The following is a 15,295-nucleotide window of genomic DNA, read 5'->3' as shown; positions in this document are numbered from 1 at the left end:
ACTGTGGTATCAACAAGCCACACAGCAATAAACACTCGATTGCTTCCACACTCCAGTTACTTGGCAAATTAATCCCCACACTGTGAATTTCCAGCACATTAAAATCAGGCCCTTGAGGCTGGAGAAATGTCTCCTGCTTCCCAAACAAACCATTCAGGGGGTGATTTTGAGAGTTTTTGAGGCTCAGAAGTATACAATCCCATCCCAAGTCAAATGTGGATTCTTCAGTGATCCACATAGAGTAATTAAAAACAAGTACACATTCTTTCTTTTTTTTCAATTGGCTGTCAGTGCGTCTCCACTCAGGATAAAGGGCATGATTTGCTTTAAGAAGCTGTTCAAGATGCGGTGGCAGGTAGGCCTGGGTGTCCCGGTGTTCCTGGTGGGCCAGGTGGACCAACAGGACCTGGTTTTCCCCTCGGCCCAGGTATGCCGTGCAGCCCAGGTAAGCCTGCTTGTCCTTGTATTCCCGGCGGACCTTTGGGACCGGGAATGCCGTCTTTCCCAATCACTCCTATGTCGCCCTTCTGGCCCCTATCCCCTCGTGATCCGGGCTGCCCCAGAGATCCCTTGGCACCTTTGACTCCAGGGTTTCCTTTCACCCCGGTGGGTCCAGGCTCACCTGTTGCCCCCTTGGGGCCAGGAAAGCCATTTGGTCCCAATGCCCCAGGTAGTCCAGCCGGCCCAGTGTCCCCTTTGTTTCCGATTCGGCCGATAGATCCTTTAGTGCCAGTGTCTCCTCGATTTCCCTTCGGGCCAGGTGGACCTGGAGCACCTGTGTGGACAGGTGGGAAACAAAAAAGTGAGTCAAATCTATTCTACTCTATTCTAGTGGTTCTAATGGCAATTCTACATTTGTGTTTATGTTAAGTTTATGTAATGGTGATAAATGTCATTCTTTAGCAGTACAACTGCCCACATTAGCCTCAATGATTATACAACATTTCACAAATAAATTTCATTCACATACTGAAGCCTACACCAACTGAGTACAGTATACCAGAGAACTGAATTGAGATGGAATGAAACGATCTTTATGCATTTATATGCAATATAATAACAGGGCAATTCCATGAAAAAATTACATTTGTGGTAACATCCATAACGCCAATAAAATGTGATGGTATGGTATGATGTGAATGATTACATGAAATTTCAAATTTGAGCATTTGCTATTTTTGGCTGAAGAATGAAAATGAGAAAAAATGCACAAAAAATGAATGTTATCATTCACATCCTACAAATGCCAAGGCATTTCACTGGCGTTATGGATGTGACAAAAAGTCAATTTTCCGTGGAATTGCCCAATATCATCCACGTAATGCGTAATTTGGGTACAGGTTTGGGCACATTTTTTTAGGAATCACTCTAGCATTCCCTTGGTAACACTTTACTTGACGGGTGAGTTCATAACACATTCATAGCAGCTTTCATAAACTGCACATAAAGCATTCATGACTGTTTCATGAGACATCAACATTCATACCTAACCTTTCATGAATGTGGATGACAGAACAACGACAACTTGTCAAAATAAAAGTCCAACATCGTATTTGTGTAACCTGGATACCATTAATTTAATCTCTCCAGCCTTTGTAAATATTTCATGAATATCTTATGAAGTCTACATTAAATGTCACTTTACTATACAAGTTGTGAAGTATTCGTAATCACTGAGTTTAACACTGGGAGGTGAACTAGCCTACATTCAGCTGACCCATATTTGTGTAACCTGGGACGGTTGGACATGATTTGCTTGACCATGTTCTGTCGTTTTGGCACTGGAGTAGCCCATAGACTCAGATGTGACGTGATCAGGTAAGAGGTTTGGAACGAAAACGGCAATGCTGTTTTGCGATTGTTGGACTTTTATTTTGACAAGTTGTCGTCGTTCTGTCTTCCACATTCATGAAAGGTTTGGTATGAATGTTGAGTCATGTCTCATGAAACAGTCATGAATGCTTTATGTGCAGTTTATGACAGCTGCTATGAATGTGTTATGAACTCACCCGTCAAGTAAAATGTTACCATTCCCTTCTTCCCCAGCCATACCTTTCAGGATGGTGAAGTTCTGAATAATCTGGCCGTGGTGGGTGTCCACCAGCTTCATCTCCTCCATCACCATGGAGATATTCCGCACGTCCATGTCCAGACGCACACTCATGAGCATGTACTGGGTCCGCAGCGTGTCGGCTAAGTGCAACAGCAGAAGCACCGTGTTGTTGAGGTTCTGCAGATCCTCCGTGTGGCTCCCGAGCCTCGTCTGACACGAGGAGCTCTCGATGTTGATGTACTTGTACATGCTCTGCACGTGGCTGACGGTGGCATTGATGCTGGACGAGATGGTGTCGATCTCCATCTCAATGGCACCCATGCGGGCTTCCAATGTGCCAAAGCGCTCGCTGGTACGGTTCTCGTAGTACCGCGAGTGGTACTGGTGATCGTGCATGTTCTCCTCGTGCTCGTCAATGAACGATGAGACGTTGTCCAGCTGCATCTGCAGGTTCATTACCTGCAGCGTCAGGTCGTGGACCATCTCCGAGCTCAGGCTGATGCGCTGGTGGGTGGCCGAGATGCCGCTCTGGACACTGCGCACCGACTGCATGGTGGCGCTCGAGTTAGACTTCAGCGAACCCAGGATGCGGCTGTAGTTCTGCCACTCCGTTGTCATCTTCTGCAGCACAAGTGTGTCCTCGTCGGCTTTGCGTTGCAGCGCATCGATCCACATTGCGCTCAACCCCACTGTCGTGTTCACCGTCTGTACCGTCATTTTGAGGTCATACTGGTCCTGGACCAGGGTCTTCATGCCCTGGTCCGTCTCGTTCATCACCGCCTGCCATCCATTCACCTGGTGGAGGTACTGGGTGAGTGACTGGTTAATCCACTTCATGGTGACAGCATAGCTCTGGAGGTCCCTGAACATCCTGTTGTTGGACTGTGAGAGAGTACTCTGTGTCTGAGTGGCCTGTTGCAACGTCTGATCGTGGCCCAGGACCAGCTTCTGGATGTCCTCAAACTCCTTCTTCAGCTTGCCAACCTCCTCTCGGAAGTGTGCAAGGTTGAAGCATTCTGTGCAGTTGTTGGCTGCTCCAAGATCTTAAGATACAGAAGTGAGAATTTTTTTATTCAAGAGGAGTACAGGGAATAGAAACACATTACACACTTTAAGCTCTAATAGGTGACAGCAGCAATATCATATACCAGATTCAGCCATCACGTCGCTAGCATTTTCCATTCAGGGTGCGATGCACACACAAAATAACTGGTGGGAAGGAAAGCGTATTCCTTGAGTTTGGTTATGTCTAGACTGTGTTAAAAGTTTGGTTTCTGATTACAGAGCTTGAAAGGCAGTTTCAGTGATAGCCATCCAACCATAAAGAGACAGCAATCTGAAGTATTCTAAACAGTATCGATGTCAGCATTTTTGAAAACTTTGGGCTCAACAGAGCCATTAGCCTTGCAACCAACCTTTTCTATAAAAGGGAATATTTTCTCTGGCTCTTTTGTTTAGAAGAACTAATTCACAAATGATTGTATTCCCTTATCACAGTGTGGGTGTACAGTTTATTGTTATTGGTGCTCACTGAGAATTTAACACATAACCCCAGCAGAAATATGCAAGTTATATGCTCGACTATTTCAGCTACAACACTCCTTTGTGATCTTACATGGGCTTTCTCACTTTTGTTCTATGGGCAGCAGCTAAGCCGTCCTATGTGACTACATAATATGACTGCTGTGAAATATGGACCTCTGAAGACCACAGTACCCACCACTGGATGCAACCATGAGACTGCAAAAACACATTAACCAAGACATTATACCAGTCACCCGCACTGTTTCACTCACTGAGGGGTCCATGTGTTGCCTATGTCCATATGTTAAGTGTAACACAGTCTCAGGTGTGGGTCAGTATTTCAAAAGCTTTTAAAGCCAGTTATGCTTAGTGTTTGCATACAATCCATTCTATGGATTGGGCATTCCATGAAGAATGAATCCCTGTGAAGTGAATTAGTTGTCTCACCTTGTATACTCTGCGAAACTTTTGTTATCTTCTTTTGATAAAATGTTTCCTCTTCAGATAAGCTGTCAACTTTCCTAAACACTGCGGAAGTAAAATAAAAAATAATGCACTGATTGAGATATTTGTTCATTCGTTTAGATATTGATTGATTCCTCCTTAGAGCAAAATCATGCCAAATGTACTGCACGTGAAACAATACAATGTGGCTAAACACAGCTGCGAACTCTCCCCTGAGGACATGGTTCCGGTGAACACAACAGAGTTCCGGCACACTTTGACAAAGTAATTTCTTATTTGGGTCTTAAAGGATTAATACAATACATTCTGGATCCAGGCTTCCTTTTGCAAATGGTTCCAGATGTCCATGGTACCACCTGTCAGGCTGTGCTGAGAGTAAAAAAGGAACTATATTCAGCACTACTCATTGCTGATACTGGCTGTTTATAGCCTTATGCATTATAGCCTTTGAGATTCAGGTCTGTCTGTAAACACACAGGCATATTGATCATGGTTTAATTATTTTTTTCCCCATAGAACTATGATAATACAATGCAATGTGGTGCTTGTTATGTGATCTGGTGATTGCTTATTATTATTATGTAACAAAACATTCATCTGGACTCCTGGGCCGATATGAAACAGATGTATTGAAGCGATATGGAAATTTCCATGTTGAGGCTTTGTTTTTTCTCTCTCGCTTGGCCGCTGTGATACTTGGCCAACAGCGCTTTTGAGTTTCACAACTCGTAGTTTTACGCTGCTTTGTTTTCGCTTTGTTTTCCACCACAGAGATGTGTCATAAGCTGATAAACTTTGATGTGACCCCTAGCTTGCTCATAAAAACACATACCGATCGTGGTGGGGGGAGGCTGGGCTGGAAGGTGGGCTGTTAAAAGGTGGGGGAAGTGTGTATGTGCATATGTGTGTGTGATGGGGGGGATCTTCAGGCACAGGCACTATGTGACTGGAGACTAGATTGACAGAAGACCTGTCAACTCACCTGATGCCTGGGAATCATGGGGCACACACACACACGCACACACACTCAGAAAACAACCTCACTATATTCATCGAAACCCCATCTCTGTCGTAAAAGGCGAGTTGTGGAGCATGTGGGTGATTCAAGCGTGATGGAGCGGGAGAGAGTTTGGATCAGAGGAGCGATGCCAAAGGAGGTGAAGCTTGACGCCTCGACCCAGGGTGCTGGCAGGCCTCACTTATACCCCGAATCTGGAATTAATAGTGTTTATTACTGCCTCCATCCGGCCAAACCCAAGTGGGTGGTGTTACGGGCATGCACAAGGGGGTTCTGGTAGCGAGCAAGATTTATGGAATCACTGGAGGATCTGAGTTTAATCATATCAAGGCCAGATCAGCCCCACTTGAGATCAGGTTGATAGGAGCCTCTTGACAATCTGAAAATGACCTCAGCACCATAATACACTTTTTCTATGCAAGAATGATCTCGGGGTGATGAAGTAATTTTGGACCCACAAAGTAGGTCAACTGCGTAAACCAGAGTGTCCTCACAGGCAGAGATTGGCCTGAAAATGTGTGCTTTTTAAGTCAACTTAGTTACCTTAAAGGGTTTGCACAGCTGTGAAATAATGGCTTTACCCACAACTATCGTGTAACCTCGTGAAATAATATGGTGATAGACTATGACAGAAAACAACAAATGGAAGGTAGAGACAGAGAAAAGGGAGGGAGAGAGAAGAAGGGATTAAATAAGAGACAGATAGAACCTAGGAGACAATTGTTTTTATGTCCATCTGTCTGTCTCTTGCTGGGCCCGGACTCACCAAGGGAAGCCAGCACCGCCACAGCAATGATGAGGAACGCGAGGAAGCCGTAGAGCACCTTCACAGCCAGTTGGAGGGAGTGTGTTTGCTGGCACTTCACACAGCCACCCCGTGTCCTTCCTGTGAACACACACACACACACACACACACACACACACAGACACACACACACACACACACACACACACACACACACACACACACACACACAGACACACACACACACAGACACACACACACACACACACACACAGACACACACACACACACACACTCAAATATCTTGCTGACAGTCCTCTGCAAAAGGGCTAAATGTGGTGCTAAATACATGTCCCAAAGCCTGTGAACTGTTTTGATTGAGCATGATTAACCACTGAACTGCTGGCCCAGCTAGGCCAAGCTCCACGCGCCGCTCCCCTGCCAAACGGGCCTCTCTTTCAGAGTTTACACCAGAGCCACAGTCAGCTCCATTCAACCGGGCTCAGTATGGCTATTTGAAACAGATGTAAAAACGCACGCACATAAACAAGAGTGTAATTGCAGATGTATGTGCGGCAGGCTAACAGGCGATGAGCAGCAACGCACAGGGACACACGTGCCAGCGACTCAATTGTGCCGTTTACGAATAAAACAAACAATTTGGACAACCCCCAATTCTCAGCCCTATATCCATGTTTGTCATTTGAGACCGAAAAGTACCATCTTGCTCAAATACACTTGGCCTGGACTGTGTTCTACTTGATAAATAGCTTACAGACGACAACTCGCGGGGCCAGCTCAATTACTTATGATGCAACCCCCCCTTCCCTATATAAATATCCCTTGCCTCTCAAAGTAAAACAAATTACTATAGTTGACTTAAAATAGCTCCTCTGCCCTCCAGGCTTTCCGCTTACCTCTGAAGGGAGGCATCTCTTCCTCCTCCCCGGTCAGATCCTCCTCTACAAGAGAAAAATGAGTCACTATAATACTTTAATTGTTTCCAGGGTTATAACATCACTACTGCAATCTCCATGCTAAATCCGCTTTAATTACAATCTCAGGTCCCCGAGAGAGGTAGTCTGCATCCTGTGAGAGTTTAGCTGGGAGCACATAGGTGTTGTCTTACTGATGTCACCACTCGGATATCGTTTATTAGGGATTAGTAGGTAGTTGAAGAGTGTGGGTGAAGGGGGTTGATGGTCTCCCATACCTTTGAAGAGTTGGTTCTCATAGCCACAATAGCTCTCTGAAACACAAAAAAGAGGGCGCAGTTTGAGATTTATGTTCACAAATTAAGGTCAACAGTCTGAAACATAAAACCGCATTGGGGCAGAACAAGGCATGAGCTTCGTTATTCTGGTTGTAAATCATTACAAATACCACGAGGAACATATAACCCCCTTCCCCCTCACTCCGGTACGTACATACACACACACATACACATACATCCATCCTAACTATGCACACACCCTGAGACACAATCCATTCATGCTCATTTGAGTGCATGAGGTCATATTTGGCATGCATATTACATGAACACAATTATCCAAATTTTAGTTTGGGAGAGAAGTGTTTCCTCTGTGCTTGCGTCTGTTTGTAAAACCAATATTTCACAGATTTTTTTGACAGAGAGAGAGAGAGAGAGAGAGAGAGAGAGAGAGAGAGAGAGAGAGAGAGAGAAGGGAAGAATGGGAACAAATGAGCTGTCAGATACTCAGGTCCCATGGCAACACAATATGAAACCCAAGAGCAGGAGACCAGTTTATGTGTGCGCTGTGCTGTGCTGGAGGCCTCGGTCGCCATGGCGTCACTCCTGGAGTGCTCCCCACTCACTTGTGGCCAGGGGGAATTATGGGAGAAGCCAAAGGGGGGCTCTGAACTAAAACCGTTTAGCTTCCAGCAGGGGAAACTTAAATCCCGCAAACACTGCATTCGGGAGGTGAAGCACACTTCACAGAGAAGACCAACGTTTCAAGCATGAAGAGCATGAGACAGACCCCAGCCCTCATATCAGAAGTCTTACTACACTATTACATATCACTATCACATTTAAAGATTTTAATGATGACTAATATGACTTTATATGATGACGATTTACTGTTTTCCCCTCCCTATGAAATAGCATCTTGCTCATGATGTCAATGTTTATATTTTCAGGGCCAGATGTACTAATGCTTTTGCGCCCACTTCAGGCGTATTTGTTTCGCAACGTGCGTGTAAAATCATTGCGAGGTATGTACAAACAGGCCGCAATGATGTAAAAGCGCAAACTGCCTGTCGCAGGAGCTGAAAATGGCTAATTGCGATTTTCATGTCATGCATATGCATTCATGGGAGGATCCAGGGGAAAGTGGGAGTTTAGTGTAAAAAGATGGGAGGGGAAGCGTAAAGAGCGCCTAATTATGTATTCCGCGGTATGTACAAAGACTGCTCCTGAAAGCGCACGTCTATTCTGCGCCTATATACTTCCGCCTTGTAAAAGCAGGTGTTAATCCAAATTGCAGTTCAATGCATCAATAAGAGAACCTTTCAAAGACAACAGAATCGCTATTTAGAGCACCAGTTTTGTAAGTATTTGTACAATCAAAAGCAACCTTAACTTTCGTTGGCCTTTCGATTGTCTTATTTTCACTTTCACGTCATTCACTTAAACTTTCCTACTTGCTAGATTTGACCAATTTTCCATAGCCTATGTGCACACGTAGTTTAAGTAAAACTACTGATCTTCATTATCTCCCTGCTTGTTGACATCTTATCATGTATGGTATTATTTCATGATCGCTAAACGTTTGATTCTTTTTAATGTTGTCATCAGTTAACTTCACTCAACTGCGCTTATGTAGGCTCTGCCGTTCAGTTGTGGACGTTCGTAAATTGCGTTTATGGGCGGAGAAAGGCAGAGAAAGGCGCAGTTTACACTAGTTTGATTAATACAACGGAAACTTGTGTCTGACAGCGTTCGCAATCTGCGGTTTGTCCATGACGCTGATAACGCTACGTTTGCAAATGTACATACATCTGGCCCTCAGTGTCACGTGTACAGCCTATTTGGCCGTAGAATAAATAGAAAAGCTTTCAGTGTCTATATTGCTGCTTTTAGTGCTGAATTCAGTACCTATAAATAACTGGCATTACTGCCACAAATAAACGTTTTAAAAGCTTTTAAAATCTTAATCAAATTAAGCAGTACCCACAGCACCCCCATAAACTGAGAGAAAACCAATAGTGTACCTTTCAGTGGTGTGGTAGAGACATAAAGGGAAACACCCTGCACTCGACACCCAGCTGTAGCCACTGTGCGTGACTCTCTATGCAAGTCATTTTCCCCTTACTATTAAATTCAGCTGATGAGGCTGAAGACACAAGAGTTTTCCAGACCTCTCGTTCATCCACCTCTGACACCTATCCAGACCTGCCTGAGTGTGTGTGTGTGTGTGTGTGTGTGTGTGTGTGTGTGTGTGTGAGTATGTGTGAGTGTGTGTGTGTGTGTGTGTGTGTGTGTGTGTGTGTGTGTGTGTGTGTGTGTGTATGTGTGTGGACAGACACTCCATTCAGTGTGAAAGAAAAAATAGCTAGACAGGTAAGTAGATGGCTCAATCTGAGAGAGACACTGTAGAGTGCAGTGTAGAGTACAGGTCTAAAAACTTGCAAAAACGGAATTGTTCGAAAATCCTATCCAAGAAATATAACATGGCTTCAGGTCTCGGATTCCCTGTGTTTCCCATGCCACACTCTCGACCCTCGCAGGTGTCTCAACCCAAACTCCACAGTCCCCTGCCAAGGCTGGCCTGCACAGCCCTGAGTGAGCACTCCCCTGCCTCCACCAAGAGGGGGGAAAGGAGTCGACCCTCTGGTCTGGCCACGTGCCCTGGTGTCTGTACACTCTGTCTGTTCCCCTCTCTCCCTCTCTCTCTCTCTCCGGTCTGTGTCTGCCAGAGCCCTGTGTTCGGCAGAGCCGACCTGGCCCGGCATGCACCAGTCAGTGTGTGCAGAGCGGCCCATTAGCGCAGCTGTTTTCCAGGGGTGGAAAAGTCCTGGGGTCAAGAAAGTACAGTAAGAGTCATACTCCCACTATTTAATGTCAATCAAGTGGATTTGTGATGGTCATTAGCACTATTCTCCAGCCAAGGGGGTAAGTGTCATGAAAGAGCCAGTGTAACTAAAGGCTGTGAGAACCATCGGCAGGCTCGGTATATGCATTTAAAAACATAGCAACAGTGTTTGTGTTGCACTCCAAATCTGAACGCCCTGTTTTTAGTGAAAAGTCAAGGCATACAGACAATACTATTTTTTTACATTAAACTATTGTTCGTTAAAACGGTAATTTAATGTTCATTGGGTTACACTTTACTTGACAGTATTGACATAAGAGTGTCATAAACAAGTCATAAACGCTTCTGTCATTAAGTGTCCTTCGGTTTTTGTCATAACAAGTTAGGATTAGGGTTAGGATTAGGTTTAGAGATTAGGATCAGGGTTAGGGTTAGAGTTCATTAGTCATGAGAGTGTCATGTGTTCATGACAGTGTCATGTCACTCTTATGTCGATACTGTCAAGTAAAGTGTTACCGTTCATTGTTATTGTTGTAAGTTGCATTCAACAAACGTGTCTGCCAATAAACATAGACATGAACAGAAATATAAAACGATTATGTTTGGATGGATATGATGCTTGTTTGGAAAGGAGCTTAGTAGCTTTGATGATCATTAACTGCCATGAAAGGTTGTAAATATGTAGTCTCAGTGTTTGATGAACGTGCAAAAATGTAAGACAGTGTGGAAAAGGACAGAGGCAGACAATTTTAAACAGCTCCAAAAACATCCTGTGCCCTGACGAATTTCAAGGTGTTTTGACTGCTTTCAAAGCACTGGAAACCGGCGGTTTATGTGTTATGTAACAATATAAAAACATGGAAGAAAGAATGTGAAGTCCATCTATAGCGGCACTGCTTGCTTCAGCTAAACTGTATACCCTCACAATAAACGACTTACTGAAGATCTGGACCCAGCAACCGGTAAATATTTGAACATTCACGTCATAATTTGCAAACCGAGACACAACTGAAAGTGAGATAGTGTTCTTTCATCAAGGACCAGGTTTAAAGTGATAGTCAAATTCTCTTTTGCAATGAGCTGTTTAAAACTACCAGGCTGTATTATTATGACTGTAGAGGGTCTCTGAAGAGGGTCAGACGACTGGTCTCACCTGTCACTAAGGACTCAGCGGGGGCATGTTTTCGTCCGTCGCTGGGTGTGTACAGTAATACTTGAGAGACCGATACCCCCGATGGCATGGGGGGGATTACATTATTTAATTTGGAGGGCTACTTGAAGCAGGGGGAGGGGCCAGCACAGCTCATTCGTCTCCTCAGCCAGATGTTTCGACACCAACAGACTATAAAAACACCCGGCCCTGGGCCCTGCTGAAACATCATGGACACTGGGAAACATAGGGGTTTCGCGATTTCATTACATAGTACCTTTCGGGTCTCTACTCAAAACAGTGAGTGATTGTAACTACATCCATATGAGAATAGCGGGCAGGTATGTAAATCGAAATACATGTCTTTGTATACATATGTGCCTGATTTGTGTATCTGTGCATCTGACCTCTTTCACTAGCATGACCAGTGGGTCTCCGGCCCTTTATCCATCATATTTTCTGACTCTAATGAAAATGAAAACTTAATTTGCACACTCTTCAGTTCTGTGGTTTGGGCCATAGTTTGACCCTGCAATTTCCACAGATGACCACAGAGAGATGGCAGGCCATATTCTGGTTCTGCTCCATTACTGTACAATGTGAGGGTGCAGCATTAGAAAGCTGGAGACAAATGAACAGCTGTGGTAGGTCTACAGGTCCAAAGTGAGAGGCCCTTTGTTGTGAAAAGTACATTGGACAGCATTAGAAATCCACAAAAGGCAGCTAATGAAGCATCGCATCATAGCCTTAAAACTCTTAGATACATGAGACTTTTGTCCAGTTTCCCATATATGGATTGAGTCTAGTCCTAGTCCTAACAGAGAACTTCAATGACAATCTCCATTCTATAGAGCTAGGACTAAACTAGGACTAGGCTTAATCCAGGTAGGGGAAACAGGCCCTAAGGACTGACCCTTACCCTATGGCCCTTTCAACAGTAAATATAGTATATATATCACTCATCTATGCTGATGTGGGTAACTTACTGTATGTGTGGGTACATATTAAACATTGAGACTTATGTACAGCTGGGTATGTGTTATAATCTCCAAGTTAAGTCATGTTCCACCACACACTTTAACATTTTTCTCTTTTACTGTTTGAAAGTAGCATTTGATTGCCTCAGTTGCTCTTGTGAAAGAGATACATGTAAAATTGGCAGGGTATCAGATGAGACAGAGAGGCTCAATCACTCCCACACACTCCTACTGTTGTGATGAACTCTGTATAACATGGTGTAAGAACAAGACACCTCGCTCAGCGCCCAGAATCCACAAAAGTCTCATGACTTATTTGGCTGCACCGGCCCTGACCTGACTGACCTTCACTGCGGTTTGTTTACAGATGAGGGATTTGAAAGGTTTCCACTTAATCTCTGTGTGTGTATTCCTCTGTTAGTCCTACTTGACAGTGCACTGCTGCTGAAAACATTGGTCCTGCTGTCCAAAAACTACAGGTCAGCACATCACATGCTCTCACCAGTGATGAGGAAGGCCTGACGTTTGTTTTCTCCAAAAGGTATTTTTTACCCCCAAAAGTATTTGTTTTCCTGTTGTGTATGTGTGTGTGTCTGTGTGTGTCTTTGTGTTGGAGGGTTGGGCATTTAAAAACAACCGACATGAAATTAGCCAGTTCTACTATTGTCTTGGCTCCTGTCGATCCAGCTCATTACGTTTCACATGAGGTTTTTGACACAAATTCCTGAAAACCCCCTAATTGAATGCAGACACGGGGAGCAAGGGGCCCTTCCAAACCTTGAATGCAGGCCTTAACCGCAGCTAATAAAGACAAGTGTCTCCTAAAGTTCTGGTCCACGTTCAACTGATTCAGATGCAGTTTGAAAAGAATGTCTGGGATTTTCTCGGAAGACTTGAAGTGCATTCGAAGTGCATGGACCTACTTGTACCATATCAAAGTGACTTGCAGATGTCGCAGATGAGGGAGCTAAATTATCATCTGAAACAGTGAACTTGCCATCATCTATCTGCCTCCCTCCTTCCCTCTCTCCCTCTTATGAGAGTTTATCCACCTCTCAAAAGAGTTTACTCACCAATTGCAACTTTTAACATTCCAAAATCACACTGTATTATCCACATTCACAAGTTGTACACTCATCAACACTCTAGGAACCATTTAATACCACTGGTATTGTTATAAACATTGGACAATAACCTCCACTGTCATCAAACATGTTCTGAATGCATTTCTTTAAAAATCTGATACCGCATGGCACAGTCCACCTCACTGTGATCACAGAACTCATAGCTTACCCAGCTCTTATTTTACCACTACCCCCCTGCTTCCTCCCACCCACATCCCCAAACCATTCTCCTGAAGCTAATTTTTCTCGACTTGTTTATAAGCACTCGCACATGTCTTCAAATTCCTGAAAACAAATAGGACACTCGGTTCGTTTCCACTTGACGAGCCAGAGAACAACTCACTCCAAATTAATTGCAACAATAGGAGCGTCCCGTTTCCCCCGAAAAGCTGCAGCGCGGCGACGGCGTCCTGTTTATATACAATGTGTTTTGTGTGCGACACGCACTCGTCTGATCAAAGTCTTCTCTAAGGGGGGTTTCACGCGATGTCCCAGAGTCCCAGGAATGATGGATTTGAGGGATAAATGAGTTCCAGTTTTCTTTTTCTCTCTCTCCTTCTCTTCTCCCTTTCTCTTTCCCAGCAGTCAGCATGCATCAGTTACACACACCTGCTGCCCCCTCCCCACCCCACCCTGCAACCTTCTGTCTCTCCTCATTCTGTGCCACACGAGGAATGCATTAGTGTCTACATTTTATGGACACCATTCTTCAGCTGTATACACCAGAGCAGGGAGATAAGAGACTTCCTACCTGTCAACACACCACACATTAATACGCTCAAACATCGCACAACCACTACAGCCACCCCATGTTTGCAGCTTCACTGTCCTCCCTTAACCCCCCCCCCACACACACACACACACACACACACACATACACACATAAATATACACACACCAGTTGGCTATCTGTTCACTGGTTTCCCAAGGTCCAGGAGAGAGCCAAGGTTCTTATTTCACGCGGTGTTGACGGAGGCGAATGTTTTTCGGTGTTATGCTTCTGGGGCTGCGGCTCACGCTGCGATCCCTTTAGGAAACCCCCGTGGGCAAACGAAACTGTGTCTGATGTGAACTGTAATATGTGGGCAAACGAAACTGTGTCTGATGTGAACTGTAATATATGTCCCCACACTCAGACAGACACACACACACACACACACACACACACACTCTACTCCTGTTCAAAGCCAGGGGAGAGGATGTCTTGCATCCAAGAACAACAAACCGACCTCTTTTCCTCGGGACCTTGAGAGGCGCGGTCCGCTGCCATAAGCTGAGCTGTCTGCACATGTGTGCCGCCAAACATCCATCGTGCCTTCCCTGCTGTTCTGTTCTCCGCCTCTACAGCCACAAGGTAGGCTACAAAGCCCACTCAAAAGCCAAGAAACAGGGAGGGGGGAAGAAAAGCATCCTACCTTTCATGATGTCTCCTTAGCCTGTCCTCAGTGTAGAGGTACCTGTGCAGCTGCCCCAGGCAGAGGATGCTCCCGTGGTAAGTTTAAGTCCCTTAAAGTCCCTCTGAGGCAGAAGGGAACAGCTTGGGGTGCTGTTGACTGTCAAGAGTGCACTGTGCACAAGCCTCCGCGAGCATCAGTAGATGAACGATCTCAGGAATGCTGGAAACCTGGCGGACAAGTTTGACTTAGTCTTGAGGGATGACCACTGCTATGAAAAAGACAAAAGCCCACACCTCCGGACAAGTTTCAAAAGATTTTTACACTCATCTTTTTCTCGGGGTGTGCGAAAGAAGAAGGAGGAAAAAATGGACTCGGCTACATGGCTTGCAAAGTGTGCCTGAGCCTCTCCCTCTCTGACATGCTGAGAGAAACTAATACCTTGGACAGTAACCATGCGCAGCTTGGAGCAACATGACATGTGTGCGAGTGGTTTTGTATGTGAGAAGAGAGAGAAGGGGAGTGAGTGGGAGAGAGAGAGGGAGAGGGAGAGAGAAAGCGGGAGGGTGGGATTGTGAGCAAGTGCCGAAGGGCGGGAGAGCGGGTGCATATGTTTTAAGCGAGGCTAAAGTAGTCCCACAGACCTAATTGCTAACAAATGTCCCAACATGGAGAGACGATCACCTTCACCTCCCAAGGCCCTCTGCAATTTCAAATGTAATTTTTAGCCCCCTCTCTCTAAGAGTGGATGTTTTTTGTGGCTTTGATCTCTGACCAGCCCTTTTTAACT

General features: G+C 45.0%; 1 protein-coding gene across 1 annotated transcript; it reads right to left on the bottom strand.

Annotated features, from left to right (window-relative positions):
• Positions 1-280: 280 nt before the first annotated feature.
• On the bottom strand, positions 281-15,037 carry scara3 (scavenger receptor class A, member 3). Its single transcript, XM_042095792.1, has 7 exons — positions 14,527-15,037; positions 7,019-7,054; positions 6,723-6,767; positions 5,827-5,946; positions 4,025-4,105; positions 2,053-3,096; positions 281-775 (listed from the first exon to the last, which is right to left on the bottom strand). The coding sequence occupies exons 1-7, from the start codon at positions 14,531-14,533 to the stop codon at positions 339-341; spliced, it is 1,770 nt and encodes a 589-aa protein (XP_041951726.1). The 5' UTR covers positions 14,534-15,037; the 3' UTR covers positions 281-338.
• Between the last annotated feature and the right edge of the window lie 258 nt (positions 15,038-15,295).

The sequence above is a fragment of the Alosa sapidissima genome, chromosome 6 (assembly GCF_018492685.1).
Source record: "Alosa sapidissima isolate fAloSap1 chromosome 6, fAloSap1.pri, whole genome shotgun sequence".
Taxonomy (NCBI): Eukaryota; Metazoa; Chordata; class Actinopteri; order Clupeiformes; family Clupeidae; genus Alosa; species Alosa sapidissima.
The sequence above is the reverse complement of the archived record's forward strand: the minus strand, read 5'-3'. Positions and strand labels throughout refer to the sequence as shown.

What these genes read in the sequence shown, in the direction of transcription:
- scara3 (XM_042095792.1), bottom strand. An exon ending in AGAGATGCCTCCCTTCAGAG is followed by an intron (nt 5,947 to 6,722) that starts GTAAGCGGAAAG and finishes GTGTGTTCACAG; the next exon opens with GAAGGACACGGGGTGGCTGT. An exon ending in GAACTTCACCATCCTGAAAG is followed by an intron (nt 776 to 2,052) that starts GTATGGCTGGGG and finishes CTGTCCACACAG; the next exon opens with GTGCTCCAGGTCCACCTGGC.